The sequence below is a fragment of the Monodelphis domestica genome, chromosome 4 (assembly GCF_027887165.1).
Source record: "Monodelphis domestica isolate mMonDom1 chromosome 4, mMonDom1.pri, whole genome shotgun sequence".
NCBI classification, from domain to species: Eukaryota; Metazoa; Chordata; class Mammalia; order Didelphimorphia; family Didelphidae; genus Monodelphis; species Monodelphis domestica.
Window position 1 is genome coordinate 110071083 of NC_077230.1, and position 21267 is coordinate 110092349.

General features: G+C 34.1%; 1 protein-coding gene across 4 annotated transcripts in view; it reads right to left on the reverse strand.

Annotated features, from left to right (window-relative positions):
• UGGT1 (UDP-glucose glycoprotein glucosyltransferase 1) overlaps window positions 1–21267 on the reverse strand; it is a 120561-nt gene that overhangs the window by 42714 nt on the left and 56580 nt on the right. For all 4 annotated transcript variants that reach the window (XM_016433564.2, XM_007493975.3, XM_007493976.3 and 1 more), the window contains exons 14-19: window positions 19652–19771; window positions 18076–18161; window positions 12538–12673; window positions 9123–9254; window positions 7599–7763; window positions 5245–5365 (exon numbers count right to left, since the gene is read on the reverse strand). In XM_016433564.2, coding sequence (XP_016289050.2) covers window positions 5245–5365; window positions 7599–7763; window positions 9123–9254; window positions 12538–12673; window positions 18076–18161; window positions 19652–19771 — 760 coding nt within the window. The remainder of the gene's footprint in view (window positions 1–5244; window positions 5366–7598; window positions 7764–9122; window positions 9255–12537; window positions 12674–18075; window positions 18162–19651; window positions 19772–21267) is intronic.

Here is a 21267-nt window from a genome sequence, read left to right on the forward strand (position 1 = left end):
TAATACTATTAAGTAACTTGATATAATAGTCTTTCTTTAACTTAAAAGGATTTTAGTGTTTACTTGATATGAGATATATATAACCTGCATATAAAATGGTCTCTACCTTCTCAGGGTGCTTTATTTTTAAGATAAAATTAAACACTATGTATATAAAATAAAACATATCATATATATGTAAATATATATACACACACAAATACATAAATATATGAAAGGAGAGGGGGGAAGAAAAAGACTTTAAACAGTGAGGATCAGAGAGAGGTTTGTAACAAGGGCATAAAACAGTTGAGGAAATTAGTGTCCCAAGAAGATTAATTTGATTGCAGTATGTTAGATGGACAAATGAATGGGAAGAATAGAATTGGTGACATCATTTAAGAAGAGATTATAGAACTAATTGCTGTGAGACAATTAGATGGGCTGAATGAATAACTGGAAATGTGAGACTACGCAAATTCTACAAGTTCTTCTATTAACTAATAAATCTGCCTACCTTCTCTAATCAATAATATGTCCAATCAAGCACACTCTCCCAAATGATCTTTTTCTTTTAACCTATCTTACTACCCTAACTCAGTAAAAACAAACACATTCTCCCTTCTTTCTCAACTCACCACCAATCAGTATTTAGCTTGGCTCTTCCCAAATAATCATGACTATTCTCCATAGTACCTAACCAGGTGAATTCCTCTGGTAGATCCCACTTTGAAACTGAAAAGATATGCAATAGCTCAATTTTCCTCTATAGGAATTAGGAACTTTTGCAGGAATCTTTTGTTCTTTCTTTCCCTAGGCTTCTGCATCCAGAAGTTATCTTACTCTATAAGAAAGTCTATTAGGAAACACAATATGCCTCATAAATAAGACAGGTTAAATTAAGGAAAGCCTAAAATTATGGACTCATTCATTTAATAAGGAATGAGAAGGTAACTAATGGCCCCCATAAAACACAAGCTCTTTGAGGTCAAGGACTTTGTTTTAGCCTTTTGATATGCTATGTTGAACAAATGAATGAACAAGTTTTACTGTATTTTGCATTAAACTGAAAGTTACAATTTTATCATTCTTATAGTACAAAATTCTATTATAATATTACTAGTTCAGAAATCTGATATCATTTCATTGTCAGTCATTTTCTGAATAGGGAGTTTCAGAAGCAGAAGTGGAGTACAGAGGATAATGCATTCAAAACTCTTGGGTTGGGGGGCAGCTGGGTAGCTCAGTGGATTGAGAGCCAGGCCTAGAGACGAGAGGTCCTTGGTTCAAATCTGACCTCAGCCACTTCCTAGCTGTGTGACCCTGGGCAAGTCACTTGACCCCCATTGCCTAGCCCTTACCACTCTTCTGCCTTGGAGCCAATACACAATATTGACTCCAACACCGAAGGTAAGGGTTTAAAAAAAAAAAAACTCTTAGGTTGGCTTTCTTTCTTTTTTCTTTTCTTTCTTTTTAAAACACCTATCTTCTGTCTTAGAATCAGTACTAAGTATTGATAACAAGGCAAAAGAGTTGTAAGGCTTAGGTAATTGAGGTTAAATGACTTGCCTAGGGTCACCCAGCTAAGAAGGGCTATATTTGAACCCAGGACCTCCCAACTCTAACTGGCTCTCCATTTACTGAGACACCTAACTGGCTCCCTTTTTTCCTTTATTTTCAAAAAATCTTTATCTTCCATCTTAAAATGTTGATTCCCTTTCAAGCTTCAAACTTACATAAAATTGTAAGGCCCAAACTTCAGTGGACATTAAGCACTACTAGATAAGTGAAGAGTAGCACTAAATTTGTCATATTTTAATAATGACAAAACTGACTAGTCAAATACAAGGCAGAAACCAGTCAATCAAGCCTGAATCTAAAAGCCTATTCTTATGTTTATTTGATACAATGCCTATCCATGCATATAGTAGAGCATTCTACCTTTTAATAGGAAAATGGAACATTCACTGCTATGAGCTCTGAAAGAAATCTTCCTCTTTCCCAAAACACACACAAAAGAGCAGTGTATTTGAGAAATCACCAATCTTCCTTTTAAAACTCTCAGTAAATTTAGCATCAAAATGAGAATGAATGAAGTGAATTAGGCAACAGAAAACAATTTAAAGTTGCCGAGACAAACACAGGAACTATATGAACACAACTACAAAACACGCTTCACACAATTAAAACTAGATCTAAACAATTGGAAATACAATGATTGCTTATGGTTGGGACAAGCTAACATAATAAAAATGACAATCCTACCCAAATTAATTTACTTATTTAGTGCCATACCCATTGAACTACCGAAAAACTTTTTTAATGACTTAGGAAAAAACATAAAAGTTCATTTGGAAGAACAAAAGATGAAGGATATCCAGGGAAATCATTAAAAAAATGTGAAGGAAGGAGGACTTGCAGTCCCAGATCTCAAACTATACTATAAAGCAGTGGTCATCAAAGCAATTTAGTACTGGCTAAGAGACAGAAAGGAGGATCAGTGGAATAGACTTGCAGTAAATGACCTCAGCAAGACAGTCTATGATAAGCCCAAAGATCCCAGTTTTGGGGACCAAAACCCACTATTTGATGAAAACTGCTGGGAAAATTGGAAGACAGTGTGGGAGAGATTAGGTTTGGATCAAGATCTCACACCCTAAACCAAGATAAACTCAGAATGGGTGAATGACCTGAATATAAAGAAGGAAACTATAAGTAAATTAGGTGAACACAGAAGAGTATACTTGTCAGATCTTTGGGAAAGGAAAGACTTTAAAACCAAGCAAGAGCTAGAAAAAAAAAATCACAAAATGTAAAATCAATAATTTTGATTACATCAAATTAAAAAGGTTTTGTACAAACAAAAGTAATGCAACCAAAATTAGAAGGGAAGCAACAAATTGTGAAACAATCTTCACTACAAAAACCTCTGACAAAGGTCTAAATTACTCAAATTTATAAAGAGCTAAACCAATTGTACAAAAAAAATCAAACCATTCTCCAATTGATAAATGGGCAAGGGACATGAATAGGCAATTTTCAGTTAAGAAAATCAAAACTATTAATAAGCACATGAAAAAGTGTTCTAAATCTCTTATAATCAGAGAAATTCAAATCAAAACAACTCTGAGGTATCACCTCACACCTACCAGATTGGCTAACATAACAGCAAAGGAAAGTAATAAATGTTGGAGGGGATGTGGCAAAGTCGGGACATTAATTCATTCCTGGTGGAGTTGTGAATTGATCCAATCATTCTGGAGGGCAGTTTGGAACTATGCCCAAAGGGTGCTAAAAGACTGTCTGTTTACCCTTTGATCCAGCCATGGCACTGCTGGGTTTGTACCCCAAAGAGATAATAAGGGAAAAGACACGTACAAAAATATTCATAGCTGTGCTCTCTGTGGTGGCAAAAAATTGGAAAATGAAGGCATGCCCTTCAATTGGGGAATGGCTGAACAAATTGTGGTATATGTTGGTGATGGAATACTATTGTGCTCAAAGGAATAATAAAGTGGAGGAATTCCATGGAGACTGGAACAACTTCCAGGAAGTGATGCAGAGCGAAAGGAACAGAACCAGGAGAACATTGTACACAGAGACTGATACACTGTGGTACAATCGAACTTAAAGGAATTCTCCATTAGTGGCAATGCAATGACTCTGAACAACTTGGAGGAATCTATGAGAAAAACCACTATCCACATTCAGAGGAAAAACTGTGGGAGTAAAAACATTGAAGAAAAACAACTGCTTGAATACATGGATCGAAGGGATATGATTAGGGATGTAGACTCTAAATGAACATCCTAGTGCAAACAACAACATGGAAATAGGTTCTGATTAAGGACACAAGTAATACCCATTGAAATTGTGCGTTGGCTGAGGGAAGGGTGGATGGAGGGGATGGAGGGAAATAATGTAATTATTGTAACCAAGGAATGATACTCTAAATAGACTAAATAAACTAATTCAAATGGGAAAAGAAATTAAGCAGTCAGGGACTATGTAAGTTTTTGCAGTTAAAATATCAAAGGTTTTCTTTCATGATGTCTCTAAGACATTTTTTGTCCACCTGTGTTTAGTGAAGTAGAAAGATTTACTTTTCAAAAATATTATTCCTTTGCATTTGTAATGTTATAACCATATTATGATAGGATTGGAAGCAGCTCCCAGACAGAAAATAAACTTTCCAGAATTAGCTATTCCTGACCTCCAGCTACTACAAGATAAGGAAGAGGTAAACTGATCTTCCTATAAAATTTACCTGGGTCTCTATACCTTTTCCAGTGACTCCTTCGCTGTAGACCACAAGTTCAATTTTCTTATTATTCTTTGATGGAAAAAAACCTTAACCCATGTGGTAGAAGCATCCACATCATATCCTGCCTCCTTGGTACACAACATTTCTAATAGGAGATTAGAATACAGGCACAAGAAATGGCCAGAAACGCTAGGCTTATTTTTTTTTTTTACTGTTTCATTAATTTAGTATAAGCCTGAAAATTGTACTTTGCTCTTATAAAGAGAAATCTTAAGTTGTGTAAAGAATAAGAGGTAGAAAAACACAAAAATCATCTTATACCTGTGTATTTTCTTTCCGTAACATGAAGAAGTTGCTTTCACTATAGGTCTATCAAACTGAATCTATTTGGATCTCTGACCAAGGAAGAAGCCAAGGACGCTAGGTTTAAAGTCAGTTCCTAACAGATATTTGAGTTGAATGTACCAAGTTTAGATTTTCTGAGCTTCTCAGTGTAAGAGAAGCAGAGCTCTGTGCCTCAGAATGACAGGTAAAGGAAAAAAGAAGGTAAAGAAAAGGCATCCCTTATATTTTGACTTTTAGGGAAGTCAACATTATATATTGTTCTTTATGAATAACTCCATTAATTGGCACTTACAGCATGGGATATTTCTGAAAATATTTTCCAAGTCAACTCTTTTCCAAGGACTTTAATTCTATAACTGTTTCTTTTTTTGGCAGCTTGAGAAGCAGGAGTGTACCAAGAAAAGGGGAAAACACAAAAGCAAAATCATTGAAATTTAAAAGTTTTTAAAAATGGCTTCCTCAGATTTGCAGGAAATGGGGGAAAGAGGAAGGGGAGAAACTTGCTTCCTGCTTTCAGACATAGATAATACTCTTACAGTTTTAGAGATGCAACAATAAACATCACTTCCACTTAACTAAAAAGATCCTCAGTTTAATAAAATTAAGATTCTAAAACTGGCTCTCATTCTAGAATTGCTTAAGAAGATGCCCCTTACTAGTTGCTGTTAAGTCCAGATACTGTCGCTCAGCTGTCAAAATTCTAGAGTTGATTCGTGGAACAACATTTGGCTGGTTCATGACATATTCAACCACATCTTGATCATGAGACAGTTCACCCTAAAGGAAAGATAAAGACCAATTAAAGTATTGCTGTTATAATAGGTTCATAAGAAAGTCAAAGATGGCAAAATTATATATGTAAACTCCCTCTAGATTATAACATTGTAGATACAAACTCCACAATGTAGAAAAGTTCTATTGAGTAGTAGTTGACCCCTACCATAGTTAAGTCCATGAATTGGACTAAAATGAAGTTAAAGGAATTTAAAAGAAAGTAGAGTTTTTTAGGTTTTCTCTGAAGGGGAGAGCCAAAGCACCAGCTGTTGAACTGCAATCTTAGTCTTCTACTTTTTAAAGACTTGGAATGAACTGTATTGTCAATGTATTATCTTTGGAGAAAAGATTCTCTAGCAAAAGCCTTTTTTTTAAAGAGAAAAAGAATGACTAAATTAATTTCTGCTTCTAAATATAGTTTCTTCTTCCTTTCTATACATATCTTATTAACTGATTACAGTAATTATGTTCACTAATGAAAATCTCAAAAAGTAGGATTCTATAGCCTTAACAAGGTTTGCAAGGTTTTAAAAAATTAACATATTTTATGACTAATAATCTTTTTTAAAAAAGAATAATACAAATCCAAATATACATACAGGTATGAGAAATAATCTATTTTAGCCTTCTCCTTTGGTAAGTTCTATTTCTATCTACTTAGTCCAATACCAAGAACAAATTCTTGAAGTAGCATAGTTAAAAGCACAAGCTGTAAATTTGGACCTACTCTCTTATTAAAAAATTTTTCTTGGGGACAGCTGGGTAGCTCAGTGGATTGAGAGCCAGGTTGAAACAGGAGGTCCTGGGTTCAAATCTGGCCTCAGACACTTCCCAGCTGTGTGGCCCTGATGAAGTCACTTAACACTCACTGCCTAGCCCTTACCACTCTTCTACCTTGGAGCCAATACACAGTATTGATTCCAAGACGGAAGGTAAGGGTTTTAATTTTTTTTTTCTTATCCAAGGCTAAATGAACTTTTGCAGGATAGAGTGCAAGGACACATACCTTGGGCTCATCATTTCAGATAAGCTAATCCAAATTAAAATAAGCCTGACCCAAATTTTTCACAAGAAAAAGTGAAGAAACAGCACAACAATTAGAGGAGATTTAAAGGGATCATTCTAAATAATAACTCAAATATCTTAGAAAAAAATTATTTCTTCTGAACATTTCATGTTCCACAGAACTGATTGGGGCTGTGCACATGCATGTGTGTCTACATGTGTACATACATGAATCTGTGTTGCAGAGCATGACAGCATGTGGGCATGTGTTTGTATGTGCATGTGAATATGATATACACACATACAAAATTAAAGGATGAATATCTGAAAAGTTCCAAATACTTTATTGTGCTCCCTTAAAGCAATGATAAATAGAATTAAGATTATTACTTGAGGTTAGATGTCTAACATTTATAGCAACTAAAACAAATATCACTCAGGAAAGAATTATGAGCTTATGCTTTCACCTTGAAAGCAGTACCTAAAAATAAGAAAGTAATTGTTTGATTAAATACATTGAATTATAAGTACAAAGAGGAAGTTCTAAGAGATAGAACATATTTACCAAAATTTTATCTGTTCTACTTGGATCTGGTGAAGTCCACAGATTTCATTTGTCAACATTTTATTCTTGAACACAATAAGTAAGCACTTCTAAAATACTCTTATATCAACCACTCATTTTATCAATTTTACTTTTAATTTTTACTTACTAATTTCAAAGTAATTATTTTAAATCAAAAGGCTTGCACTGAACAGAAAAAAATACCCTTCAAAAAAGCTAATATTTTTAGTGCTAACTAATGCCAAATTCCATAGAATTTGCCATTTAAAATTCAACATTATTAATGAAAGGTTCTGAGGAGATAAATAACAGCCACCCTGCTAGGAATCTAAAAACAGTGCTTCTGAGGCCTGTAAAGCTCTATTGCAGCGGTTCTCAACCTCTCAATTTGTAGCAATGAGAATACATAATGCATATCAGGTATTTACATTCCGAATCATCACTGTAGCAAAATTACAATTTTGAAGTAGCCACCAAAATAATTTTTTGGTTTGGGGTCACTGCAACATGAGGAACTGTATTGCGGGGTCACGGCATTAGAAAGGTTGAGAACCACTGCTCTATTGCTTGAAGAATTTTATGGTTAACTACAGAAACTGGTAAGAGAACACTCAAGAGAGAATTGGGGGTTGGGGGGACTCCACCCAAATACAATTCTTTACATACCAAGTACACAGCTCTTTGGAAAATGCTTGTAGTCTCCAAGATTTTATGCATTGTTACTGTTTCCAGTTCATCAGGATCCAGTTGATCCTTTTCATATGGCATGCCATTAAATAGTACAACTGGCAAAGGACCCACCCCCGTCTGCTCATAATAAGCTCTTCCTTCCTACAAAAGAACAAGAAAGCTTTAGGCTTTTGTGAGACAAAAGGAAAAAAATAATCAACATGGAAATGTTTTCCAAGATATTATATGTATAACCCAGAAAAAATTGCTTGCCAGCTCTGAAAAAGGGGAGGTAAGGGAGGGAGGGAGACAGCTTAGATTAAATAACTTTAGAAAACTTATGCCGAAATTTATTACATGTTATTGGTAAAATAAAATATCTTTATAATAAAAAAAATAGGAAAATATACTGACATGATATTACACACGTTTTTGTTTCACTAATAAGAAATACCTAAGTATTTTGTTTTTCTATTTCTTGGACATCGAACTTCTCTGCCAATATTATCATTCAAAACCACCTGAAAAATGAATGAATTTTGTAAAGATCCAAGAGAATGTAAATTCCTTGAGGGAGCTCTTCTTCCCTTTTGAATTCAATTATATATGAAGGCAGAATGATACAATATATACATATAGATTACCAGAATTGAGCAGAGACCAGGGTTCAAACTATACCTCTGATTTTACTACTTATAAGGCAGTAGGCAAAAATCACTTAATTCTGCTAAGTCCAACTTTCCCTATCTGTAAAAGAGGGGCAATAATATCTGTAGTATCTAGTAGTTCACAGGAGATCAAACGTTAGAATCAAATGATTAGAAACATATAAAATATATATTATACATACATAAGCATGTATAATATATGTTTTATAGCTACAAATTGCAATATAGACATTGATCTATATTGACATAAATGGTAGTTCTTATTGCCCCTAGCATTAGCACAATGCTTTACACATTGCAGGTGATTTAAAATGTTTGTTGAATTACTAAATGAAAATTAATAACTTTAAACAAATAATGCTCCCTCATAACTTTAATTCTTTTAGTTATTTTGATAGTTTACTTATCTTCCTTCCTCCTTGCCCCCTCCTCCTCCCTCCCTAAGATTCATTCTTAGACTAAGACTGCATCATCCCCAAAATAGTAAATTTAGCTTAAGTCCATCAAATTCTATAATCCTTCTGTGCTAATTTTTAACCAAACTATGTGTTTAAATTTTTACTGAAATATTCAATAGAGAACTATGCAGAAGATTTTATAATATGTATATACGAAGCAAATTACCTGTGAATTGGCACCAAATTGAATTTTTTCCCATTTAATAATCAAACAATATTGTTCCCGGTGTCAGCTAAATTAGAATGTTCTTTTTTCTTCATAAGGCTAAAAGTTACATTTAATATTGCATTTAGCTGCATACAAATTCTGAAAAATAATCAAGTTTTCTATCTTCCATATAATGAAAGGGAAAAGAGAAAATAAGTCAAATGAGAAATATCAATATATCTTTTACCTTGCGATTTTGATCATAGGCAGAATCAATTCCCAAAATACTATTCAATTCTACGTATGGATATTTCTTCTGCAGAACCCCAACAACATGTTCGACTTTAACCTTTTCTCCAGTTTTTACCTTGTTATATATCTGAGGAGAAAAAAAGTATAGTTTTTAAAGTTTAAAAATATACAGCCAAGATAAAATGCCATTCTCAGGCCAATTTTCATTCACTGGTATAGAATGAAATTGAGGTGTCTTCCCTCCTTTTTAAAATTTAAAACCATTAAATTCCATCTTAGAATCAATACTTTAAAAAAAAATGAGGCAGAAGAGCAAAAAGGACTAGGCAATGGTGGTTAACTGACTTAACCTGACTTCCCATCTCAAGGCCTGGAGCTCTATCCACTGAGCCACTAGAGTGATCAATTTTGGGGTTATTAATTAAGCATAATTCTCCTTTCTCCCAATTTCTATAAGGGTTCCTTCTTTAGGCTAAACACTGAAAATTTCCGAAATGGCACATTTCAACTTATGGATACTGCTGTGTAGAAAAAATTATGTAAATCCCAACAAAACATGGAGGCATAAAAAAATTGGCCTATCTGCCAATTAGATTTTTCTGTAGATTAAAACCATACTTGTCCCTTTAAGAAAAGATAGATCAAACTCTTACGTAAAAAAACTTTCAAGTATGGTATTAGGAGAAATTATAAATTATTCATTTTAGGAACTTTTTAAGTAGCAATGCTTAACTAATTTTTTTTAAACCCTTACATTCTGTTTTAGAATTAACACTAAGTCTTCGTTCCAAGACAGAAGAGTGATAAAGGCTAAGCAATCAAAGTTAAGTGACTTCCCTAGGGTCACACAACCAGGTAGTATCTTAGGTCACATTTGAATCCAGGACCTCCAATCTCTAGGCCTAACTTTCAATCTGCTAAACCATCTACCTGCCCCAATGCTAAACTAATTTTAAAGAATCTGTAATTAATTAATAATTAAACTACCATAATACTTAAATGAGATAACAGAAAATCCAAAATAATGGTTTATATACTATAGACATGTCCCAATTAAGTTACTGCTAAACTATAAACAATAGTTACTGATGCCTTTTGGAGACTTAGAATGAGAAAAAATGAAAAGATGGAGAACAAATCACAAATATGGTTTTATATATGTGTGTGTGTATATGTGTGTGTGTATAATAAGCAATTATATACATTTGGTATTATGTCTAAAATGCCAGGAAACTGAGGAAAGCCAGTATGAGAGAACAAATCCTTGTTCTAACAAGGTAATTAGCCACTAAAATATAAACATATAAAGAAAAATGATAATATCTGCATAAGATACCTAGTTATAAATCAGTTCCTTGAGGGCAGAAGTTATTTATTTTCTCTCTTTATAGCCCAAGCACTTAGAATGCACCCAAATATTTACTGTGTTGAATTTGAAAATTGCTTATCACATGTCATTTTGCTAATTCAGTAAGTATTCAGATTGCCAGATAAATCCCTAACTAGCAGCATTTTATCTTTTTTACATCATGTACTTTGATATTTATCAAAATGTATAATTTATAGAACTAAATGTTTCTGATCTCAACATCTTTGCTTTTAAAGACACAGAATGCCACCACCAAATTTGCCAACAATTAAGTATGATTAGCAGTTTTTATTTCCTCCAGAAAAAAAGTATGATACCATATCTTACAGATGGGTAAGTAGATACACGCACCTTCATAAAGGTCCTGGAGCAGCTAGATAGCACAGTAGATGAACACCAGGGCTGGAGTCAGGAGTACCTAGGGTCAAATCTGAAGTAGCTATGTGACCCTGGTCAAGTCACTTAACCTTGTTTGCCTAGCCCACTGATGGTAAACCTTTTAGGGATATAGTACTAGGGCCCACCCCCACCCCACCTACCAGACCAAGAGCTGTGCCTGCCCCATCAGAGACCATGTACTGTGCCCCTCTCCCCACCAAGTGCTGGGTGTACCCTGCCGTGCCCTCATTACCACACACAGGAGAGGAAGAAAGAGTTCCCATTGGGCTGCTGGGTGGAGGAGCATATGAAGTGAAGAGTGTCCTCAGAGAGTGTAGAGAGAGGGAGGGGAATGATTCAAGCTCTCTGCTCCCCTCCAGCTCTCCAGCTCTCCTGCCTGTGAGCTGCCCACCTTACCCACTGGGCACTCCCACTGGCTTCTGGGCAGGGGACAGGGAATGTGAAAAAAAACATCATCCCACACAGTGGAGAGGGGGAAGGGATGTGAATTTTAGATTTACTCCACCCTGCTTAGTCTTTAGAATTTTAGCAACCAGGAATGTATACATCCCCACTTAAGGATTAATTGTGGGGGAGGATGGTCTATGACTCGTGTGTGCTAGCAAGTGACAAATCAGAACACTGACCCCCTGAGCTGTCCTAAGCCAAGTTTAAGACACCATTGGTACATGTGAGACATAGGAAGTGATGTAAAGAATGGCCTTTATATTTCATGTCACTTCCTGTGAGAGGGCTTTTGCAGACTTTTGCGGCTTTGGCGGTGGTACTTGGTCTGGAGGAGCTGCAGCGTGAGACCTCAGACTGCTTTCCTTAGGTGACCACATGGTGAGTGTTAAGGCTGAATTCCCTTTCCCTTGACCTTTCTGAAGGCACCAGCCTCCAAAGAGGCCCCTCGTCTTGGAGGAGGCCTCATGGCTGGAAGTCAAGCTAGATTTAATCTTCTGGGAAGGCCCCTTGGCTGAGACCTCTGAACTCCCCAGAGCAGAGCAGAATTTTTCCCCTTTCTCTCTCTCCCTCATTCTTAATTTCTTCCTTCTATTGTAAATAAACCACCATAAAATCCCATTCTGATTTCAAGTATTTCATTGGGTTTTAGAATTAAAATCCCTGGCAACCACTAAAATTTTATTCAGTCTCAACCAAAAACTTACCCTTAACAGGGAGCAGTTCTGAGTCCCTCTGCCTTTCTAGTAGTGAACTGTTGGGGGTGGGGGTGGGGTTGGTTGGGGGTTGGTTGGGGGGTGGGGGGAGGGCTACATGTCCAAAGAGCACTCTGTGTGCCATCTTTGGCACCAATGCCATAGGATCACCATCACTTGCCTGGTCCTTGCCCTTCTGTCTTAAGAGTTGTTACAAAGACAGAAGGTAAGGGTTTTTTTTTTTTTAATGTAGGGGAGAGGTGCAATTCATAATTTTCTCACCTGTAAAATGTGGATGTTGAACTAGATTTCTAAAACTATGACCTTACAATTCCTTCACTGAGGAAAAAAGAGTGGCAAATGTGTGCATTTCTATGAAAAAAATTTCTTTATATGTAATTTCAGAAAAGTAATACTTTTCATTTCTCATTCAAGAACTATAGTATCCTTTTAAAAAAACATATGTTAGCCAATAAACATTACCATCTTAAATGAAAACCTACTGATATCAAAGTCTGGAAGGCATGAAAATCATCCACATCTTGTGCAACATAATTATATGCTCTAAGAATGGCCACTCCAGCATCCTGCATCCCATCAACATCGTCAGAGTCATTAACCACCAAGATGAAACCAATTCTGTAAGGAGGGAAACAAGTATTTATCTCAAAGAAGTCAAGTATTTTGTAAAGCATATCTTTTATATCCAACTAAATGATTGCAATTAACCAATGATGAAAATATTTCCTTAAAGAAAACTTGCTTGAAATTAATTATATATACCATGATAAACATACAATATTTACTATGCCACATTTCAAAGCCAAGATTAGACTTGGAAGGGAGAAGAGTGGAGAGGAAAGAAATATGACTGTGCAAAAGTTTTGGGAATACGGAGTATTTATTAAAGTTGAAGATGTACAAAAAAACATAGATCTGAAGAGTTTTCATCGGGGACATAGGATTTTGAAGTGAGAAAGGACTACTATCATCCCTCAGCAAAAGAACTGAAATTGTGATGAGAATAGGATTAAATTTGATATTCTCAGAATGTAAGAATGATTTCCATTACAGAAAGCAAGATTATTGTTCTCTACAGAAAGCAACAATCTGATATTGGAATATTGTTTAATAATAGCTAAGATTTATGTAGGGCTTACTCTGTGCCAGGCATTGTGTTAAACACTGTATAATTTATTACCTCATTTGATCCTCCTAACAACCTGGGGGGGAGGGGGGGGGGAGGGTAGGTGCTATAATTAGTCCCATTTTACAGATAAGAAAACTCAGACAAAGTGACTTGCCTAGGGCCAGACAGCTAGTAATTGTATGCGGATGAATTTTAATTCTAATCTTCCTGATGTCAGACCCACCAAGTGCTATGTTCACTTTGCCACCTGTGGCTGACGGTTTAAAAGGGAAAATTGCCCTGATTGTGTCTACTCTAAAATTCTATAATGAAGAAATACTAGCAATCTTATTCATATAGAGCCTTTTAACTTTTCAGAGCACTTTTTCATTCACTAGCTCATTTAAATCTCACAAGAGTTACACAAAGCAGTCATGGTAAACTATATTATTTCTATTTGAAAGATACTGTGATTTATCTATGCTTGGGTGGCAGAACTCTGGCTGTGTAAGAGTTGACCCTAGAACCTAAATCTCTAGATTCCTCATTTCTAAACTTTCCCAAACACCACAATGCCTGTAATGAAAAGGAGAACCTACAAAGATGATTTGGAGGGAGGATGAAGGATGTGACTTTGTGATACAGTAGAAAGGGTGAAGGATTTGTATGAAGCCAGAGGGCTCAGGCACAAATTCTTGCTGTCACCAGTGCTACAGCAGACAAACCATTTAACCCTGGGGCCTCACTTGTAAAATGAGACTGACTGAACAACTTTTAAATTTTATTCATCTAAATATATATATAGCAGAATAGCCTGTGTGTGCATTTTCACTTTTTAAAATTACTTTATATGTTAACAGGAAACTGACACTTTATACAAATAAAACAATTTAACATTGGATTGGTAATAAGCAATGGTGGTACAAAAAAATCTGAAAAGCAAATTCTAATAATTTTAAGCATATTATATATACATATATATTCCTAGCTAAGAATAATCTTCATATAAGAGGTTGAACAGAAAAATAGTCTCTCAAACAACTTAAAAGAAACATATTCTTATTTGAAACAAATAAAATAACTATTCCTTAAATGAGGCAGTGTTGGAATTTTAATAGGCAAATACATTCTGATATGATTTCAGTTTTGCTATCTTTCTAAAAGATGAAACTAAAATAACTAGCTGACTAAAAATTTTTTGGGATAAACTCAGACATAAAATACACATTTCAAGTAAGTTCAAAAGAAAAATTAACTAGTAAAGTAGTATAACTGATTCATGTAAGAGAAGCAAAAGTAATAAGGAAGCCAAGCTTAATATGAGACAAATTTCCTATCCACTTGAAACTGCTATAATTTTGCCCATTCCCTAAATTTTACTCTAAGTGAATGTTATAGATCTAGGATAAAACCCACTTTTACAGGCTTTTAATATTATGGTGAAAGAAATGCAGCCTACATTATACTGCAAGTAGGTCTCATATTTTGATCTACAGCATCAATCAAATCCGTAACATGGCAAAGCTCTTTTCAAGAACATTTTATTGGAATGTCCATCATATCATACCAAATAAGGAAGAATGAAAATCTCATGGACAAGTCACATTTGTGAAAAAATGAAATCTTCACTCAATTTGTATAGCAATTAATGACTTAAAGAATAAGCACAAAATATCAAACGATATTCTGCTCAAAAAAGTATACTGGCAATAAGAAGTAATAAACAGATCCAAATTTTACAGCTGAGAAAAATGGAAATTTCAAATTTTCTGGTAAGAAGGGAACTTCCTCTTTTGAAGATACTCTTATTTGTTCATCCATGTGTAAGATATCATATCTTATTTTTTTTTCCCTTTAAGGGAGTTAAACTGCTAATATATTTGACTGTGGCAAATTTGGTGGTGATTTTCTGTGCCTTAAAAGGAAAAGATGTTGCAGTCAGAAACAGAGAATTGAGTTTCAAACTAAATTATACATTTTGATAAATGTCAAATGCAGTTCGATTGTTACCTCAAATAGGATGCCTAAAATTTCCATCAGACTTAAATTTTCTACAAGTTAAACTCCTTCCAACTTGTCTTTTACAACCAATCGTTCACAAAATCCTGTTGATTCAATATTTTTAAATATTATATAGCGGCTCCTTGTGACCTCTAAGATCAAATACAAATTTCTCACTTGATCATTTAAGGTACTTCACAACCTGGCCCCAATCACTTTTCCAGGCTTTTAACACTCTCTCTCAAAAACTCTCAAAAACTCTATCATCCAACTGAACTAACTCTGCTGTTCTTCACACTAAATATTCCAATTCATCTCATAACTTGGTACCTTTATACAAACTTAAGCCCATGATTTAGTATATTCTTCAAAGCTCAGCTCAAATATCACTGCCTACAATGCTCTTTCCTGATTCCACTATCTCCTAGTGCCCCTTCTCAAAAAATCATCTTGTATTCTGTATATGATTATATGTTTAAGTGTTGTCTCCCCAACAGAAGGTAAGCTGTCCTGAAAGCAGAAACTCTTCCATTGTTATCTTTGTAATAATAGGACCTACCAAAATGCTTCCAAATCATGGGCAATTAATAATGATTAATGTTCTTTTCTTTTCGCTATTCCCATATAATTACCTCACTGGACTTTGCATTATAAGTATTTGTGCATATACTTCTTCCCTTTTTGAACTGTAATCTTTGAACACAAAAATTTACTAAGTAAAACATACCTATTGGACAAACTATACAAGAATACCATAGCTCTACCCTAAAGAGATTTTTTTAAAAAGTGGAAAAGGAATTTTATATATATATACACACACACACGAGCTCTTTTCATGGCTGTAAAAAACAGGAAACTGAAGGGAGACTCTCCTATTTGAGAAACACTATTATTAACAAATTAAGGTTATGTGAGTATCATGAAATATTATAGTACCAAAAGATATGAAGAAATGGGCAATTTCAGAGAAAAATAGGAAGATCATGATGAATGGAACAAGATGAATAATTTATACCATGTTCGCAAAATTATTTGGGCAGGAAGGACCCAACAATACTGAAAAACTTTTAAAACTCTAATCAATGGCCATTCCCCAATAAGAACCTTTTACTAAAGTCAGGTAGGTTTCCTGCTACAGGCTTACCCTCAAAGGTTACCTTCATCTGTTCTGCATGTATCTTTTATGTACCTATTTGCATGTTGGTTCCTCAATTAGAATGTAAGCTCCCTGAGGGCAGGGAATATATTTGCATTTTTTGTGTCTCCAGTACTTACCAAAATGCCTGGCACTTAATAAGTGCTTACTAAAAAGTTTACTGACTGGTTGACTCACTCAAGTAATAGGAACAGCTAGGTAGTATAGAAGATAAAGCATTGGATCTAGAGTTAGGAAGACTGGAGCATTCTAACCTTGGGTCAGACTCATATCTGTGTGAAACTGAGTTAGACACTTAATCTCTCTCAGTCTCAGTTTCTTCAACTGTAAAATGAGAATAGTAATAGTACCTACCTCCCAGGGTAGTAATGAAGATAAAATGAGATATTTATTATTGTTGTTATTGATACTACTACTCCAACTAGCTGAATAATCCATTTCAAAATTGAACAAATTTAGCAAAAGTGCCTAGGACAGTGTGCTAAGATCCTTTATGCCTTTCTCTTGTACTTTTCCTTTTGGACAGAAGACAACTCCACTCCAGAGTTAATAGTAGTTAAATATCTATTTGACAAAGCCCTACTCTTTCTCTTCAGCACTAAATTTACTATTTTCTTTAAGGCCAGTCAGTTCAAGTCCTATTTCTTCCACAAAGTCTTTCCTAACCATACCAACCTAACAACTTTTTTTTAATATGAATAACTAGAGCAGCTGTGAGAGGATGAACTAGGAAATGATTTTTAAATCAGTTTCTTTTGTGTGTAATATGATTTTCCTAATAAATGGTAAACTTCTGAGGAGAGACTGTGTCATTTACTCCTAAGTAATCACCAAGATTATATGTGTCAGTGCTAGACACACAATAATAGGTGTTTCAACAAGAGCTTAATTAGATTACACATTTTACACTCATGTTTTCTAAAAAATTAAATGTCAGCAAATCTGTGTAGATCTTTAAAAAAAATTTCTTTTTCATTCTTACTTTCCATCTTAGAGTCAATAAAATGTATGGTTCTAAGGTAAAAGAAATAGGCTGGGAAGGTCTGAATAAAAAGAAGCCCAATAATATGTAAAATTAAAAGAAAGCATTTCTTAAAACATAATATACTGAATATGTAAGCTACCCGTCCACAGAACTGATTTATTTCCAACAGAAGTTTTCAGATAAACACAACTGCCTGTCAATTTGACAGGTCTCTGAAAACAGGTTAAAAACAGTATTTAGTCCTATAGAAACTAACAAATCTACCACCAGCATATTAATATATTTTGTGATGTGAAAAGCTATAATAAAATAAGCTAAATCTATTAAACATTTTTTTAAAAATTAAAACCCTTACCTTCCGTCTTGGAGTCAATACTATGTATTGGCTCCAAGGCAGAAGAGTGGTAAGGGTGAGGCAATGGGGGTCAAGTGACTTGCCCAGGGTCACACAGCTGAGAAGTGTCTGGGGCCAGATTTGAACCTAGGACCTCCCATCTCTAGGCCTGGCTCTCAATCCACTGAGCTACCCAGCTGCCCCCAGATAGATTATTTTTTAATCATAGAGTGATAATAAGCTTTTACTCAAAAAACAGCAAATATTCTGAGCTCATAAAGATTCATTTTCTTCATCGATGACCAATTAATCACAATTCATTAAACCTATTATATTCCTATCTTTAGGTCTTGGATTTTAATAAAATCATTTAAAAATGAGAAACAAAATCTCAATTCAATTATACACATTAAAATTAACAACATAGCATTATTACCTTAGTGGTATATGATTACTGAGGAACATTTCAGCTACATTCATCAATTCTACTGCAGTTTCCTGAGCTGGATCAACTATGATAATCTGAAGGCAACAAGAAATTGAAAAGTAGTGAAATAGCATTTATACATGTCACTGTGTGACTGAAAAGATTTTTACATCTTTATATTGAAAGATGGCCTTTTAAAAATGTTTTACATGATTACTCTCAACAAAAGGGAAAGGAGAAAAGGGAGAAAATTCAAGATTCAAAATTTTTTTAAACTGTTCAAAAAACTGTTTTAACATGTAATTGGAGGCAAATTTTTAAATTATCAATTTTAAAAATAAAGATGACCTTTTCCCAGGGTTATTCTTCACATATCTCAGAAGGTAGAAAAATAGAAATCATCATTATCCATTAACAAATAAAAAAGCTTTGGTAAAAGCAAAGTATGATGATCACAAGATTCAGACGTACAAGAAAGATGATTTGGTTCAAGACCCATATTTTACAGATGAATAAATAAAGGCTCAAAGAGATATGAAACCATAGGTAAAAGATTCTAGACTGAAACCCAATTCCTTTGGTCTCTAAATCACACTTTTTTCATTGTGTCATGTCCCAAGGCTATATGAATCTCCACAAATGCACCTCAGTTTGAGTCCAATTTCAGTGCTCTGTCCAACTTTCTCAGCTTAAAAAAAAATTATCTTTATGCCCAGCAAAAGACAATTATGCATTAAATATCCAGTTAGTATCAAATTACAAAAGTATAAAGGACAAAGAGAAAACTAGAAAAGAAGGAAAGTGGACTTTGGCCAAGGAAGTTCAGAAGCAGTTTCAAGAATGGGATATGTAAAATGAGAAGACTTTACTCAGAGGATTCAGTTGTCTCCCTACATTTTAGAAAAACTGATCTGTTAATGTACCAAAGAGATTTCTGGCTACTACTCTTCTAGGGAAAAAGGAAATGTTACAGTGAGAGAGTGAAAAAGTTTCTTAAAAACCCTAATAAGATTCCCTGATTTCTCTTCCTACAAACAGAGATGATGCAGAATGATAAACAATGATTAGAAACTAAAGTATATTACTGGGAAAATTAATTATTAAACGGAGGGAGGTGGCCTTATTTTTCCCAAAAAAGGAGAATACAAATACTTCACAATCCTTCTAAAAATAAAAATTAGATAATTAGAAGTATTTTTCAGTTAAAATTATTATAATATAATCTCCATTATGCACATGTTCTTTATGAGTTAAACAAAGGATTATACTGAACATAAAATCACTTAATTTCTTGGCACTGGAAAAAGTTTAAGACATCAAATTTGAAGACTTTATAGTTTTAAATTAGAATATCTTCATCTATAATCACAAGAACACTAAGTCAACATTTATACCCTTGAAAGTTAATATAATTTCTCAAAATCCTTAAATATCAATATCATTTTAAAAGCATCAAGTAAAGAGAGGAAAGAACAGGGAGAAAGAATCACTGTATTTAAAGATAGAGAAGCTTAGGAGAAGAAGAATCAAATCAAGTTCAACTAAGTCATTTGGGACCTAAATAAATAAATAACCCATTACTTACAAAATTATGGAAGTTTTTTCTGATTTGTCTGATAACTCCAGGAAAGGTAGGTCGAAGTAGTTCCTGTAGACTGGAAGGCCAAGAACTATATCTACTATCAACTTCAAGGTTGTTGATCCACTGAAAAAAAAAGAAAAATGCAGATCTTAAAACTGGTAACCTGTAAGAATTTTGCAATAAGCTTTACAAGACCTTTAATCATTTTAAAGGGAAAAATATTTAAAAAGAAATAAATGGGAAACTAGCAACCTCAACGTCTTCTGATGAGGAATCTTGGAATATAAATACAAAACTAAGTATTAAAGATAAGTCATTCTCAAAACTCACTACATAGAATTGAAAAGGTTTTTTGTTTTGTTCCCATATCCAATAAAATCAATGCATTGGAAGCTGGTAACTAGGGAAAAATATTTGTGGCAAGTTTCTCTGATAAAAGTCTCATTTTCAAAATAGTAAAGGAACTGATTAAAATTCATAAGAATAAGAGCCAATCCTTTTGATAAAGAATCATAGAATATGAATAAGTAGTTTTCAAAGGAAGAAATCCAAGCGACCAACAGTGAAATTTTTAAAAGTTCGAATCATTAATAATACAAGAAATGTATTTTAAAACAACTGAGATATCTCCTCACAAACAGATTGGCAAAGGTAACAAACGGAAAATGACAATGTTGGAGAAGCTGCAAGAAAACAGGCACATTATTACACTTTTGGCAGAGCTGCAAATTGCAACAATCATTTTATAAAACAACTGAACGATATCACTACTTGGCCTATATCTTGAAGAGAGTGAAGAAACTGGAAAAAGGTCCTTTAAATACAAAAATATTGGAAATTAAAGAAGTACTCATCAAATGAAGAATGGTTAAACAAATTATGGTATACGGCTGCAGTAAAATACTATTATGTGCTAAGGAGTGCCCAAATGGATGATTTTCATGAAGTGATTCAGAGAGATAATAGCAGAACTTAGAAAACAATTTATGCAATAATGGGTAACTTCATAAAGACAAAAAACTTATAAAGATTTGAGACTGATTATGATGGTCTATGCTATCTATCTCCTGACAAATTAAACATTGAGAGAACTGGAATTACTTGACTACACACATTTGTTAAAAATTGATTTTTGTTTTAAAACGTGAGGCAATGTGATACTGGAAACGGAGGAGAGTGACAGGCTAAAAAGGAGAGAAAAATAAACATATCCTAAATATGAAGAAAAGAAAAGGATGGGTAAGATCTTTACCATAAAGGTTTGATAAAAAATCTTTTATCCATAATCTATGAATAAGAAATATTAAAGTTTCATCCTAAGTGATGAAATAATAGCCAAAAATCAGTCCTTAAAAGGAAAAAAATTAGCAATAATCAATTGAAAAATTGTTTTATTGCTCTAATAAACAGAAAATGCAAATTACAACAATTCAGATACTACTTTATACATTAAATTGTTACAAATAATTAACATGATAACCAAATTCATTGTTGGAAGGGCTAAAGAGAAACAGGCACATTGTGGTATGGGTATATAAATTAGTGCAATCATTTTGATATGACAATATAAGAGATAGAATGGCACAGTGAACAAACAACTAGACTTAAGAGTTAGGAAA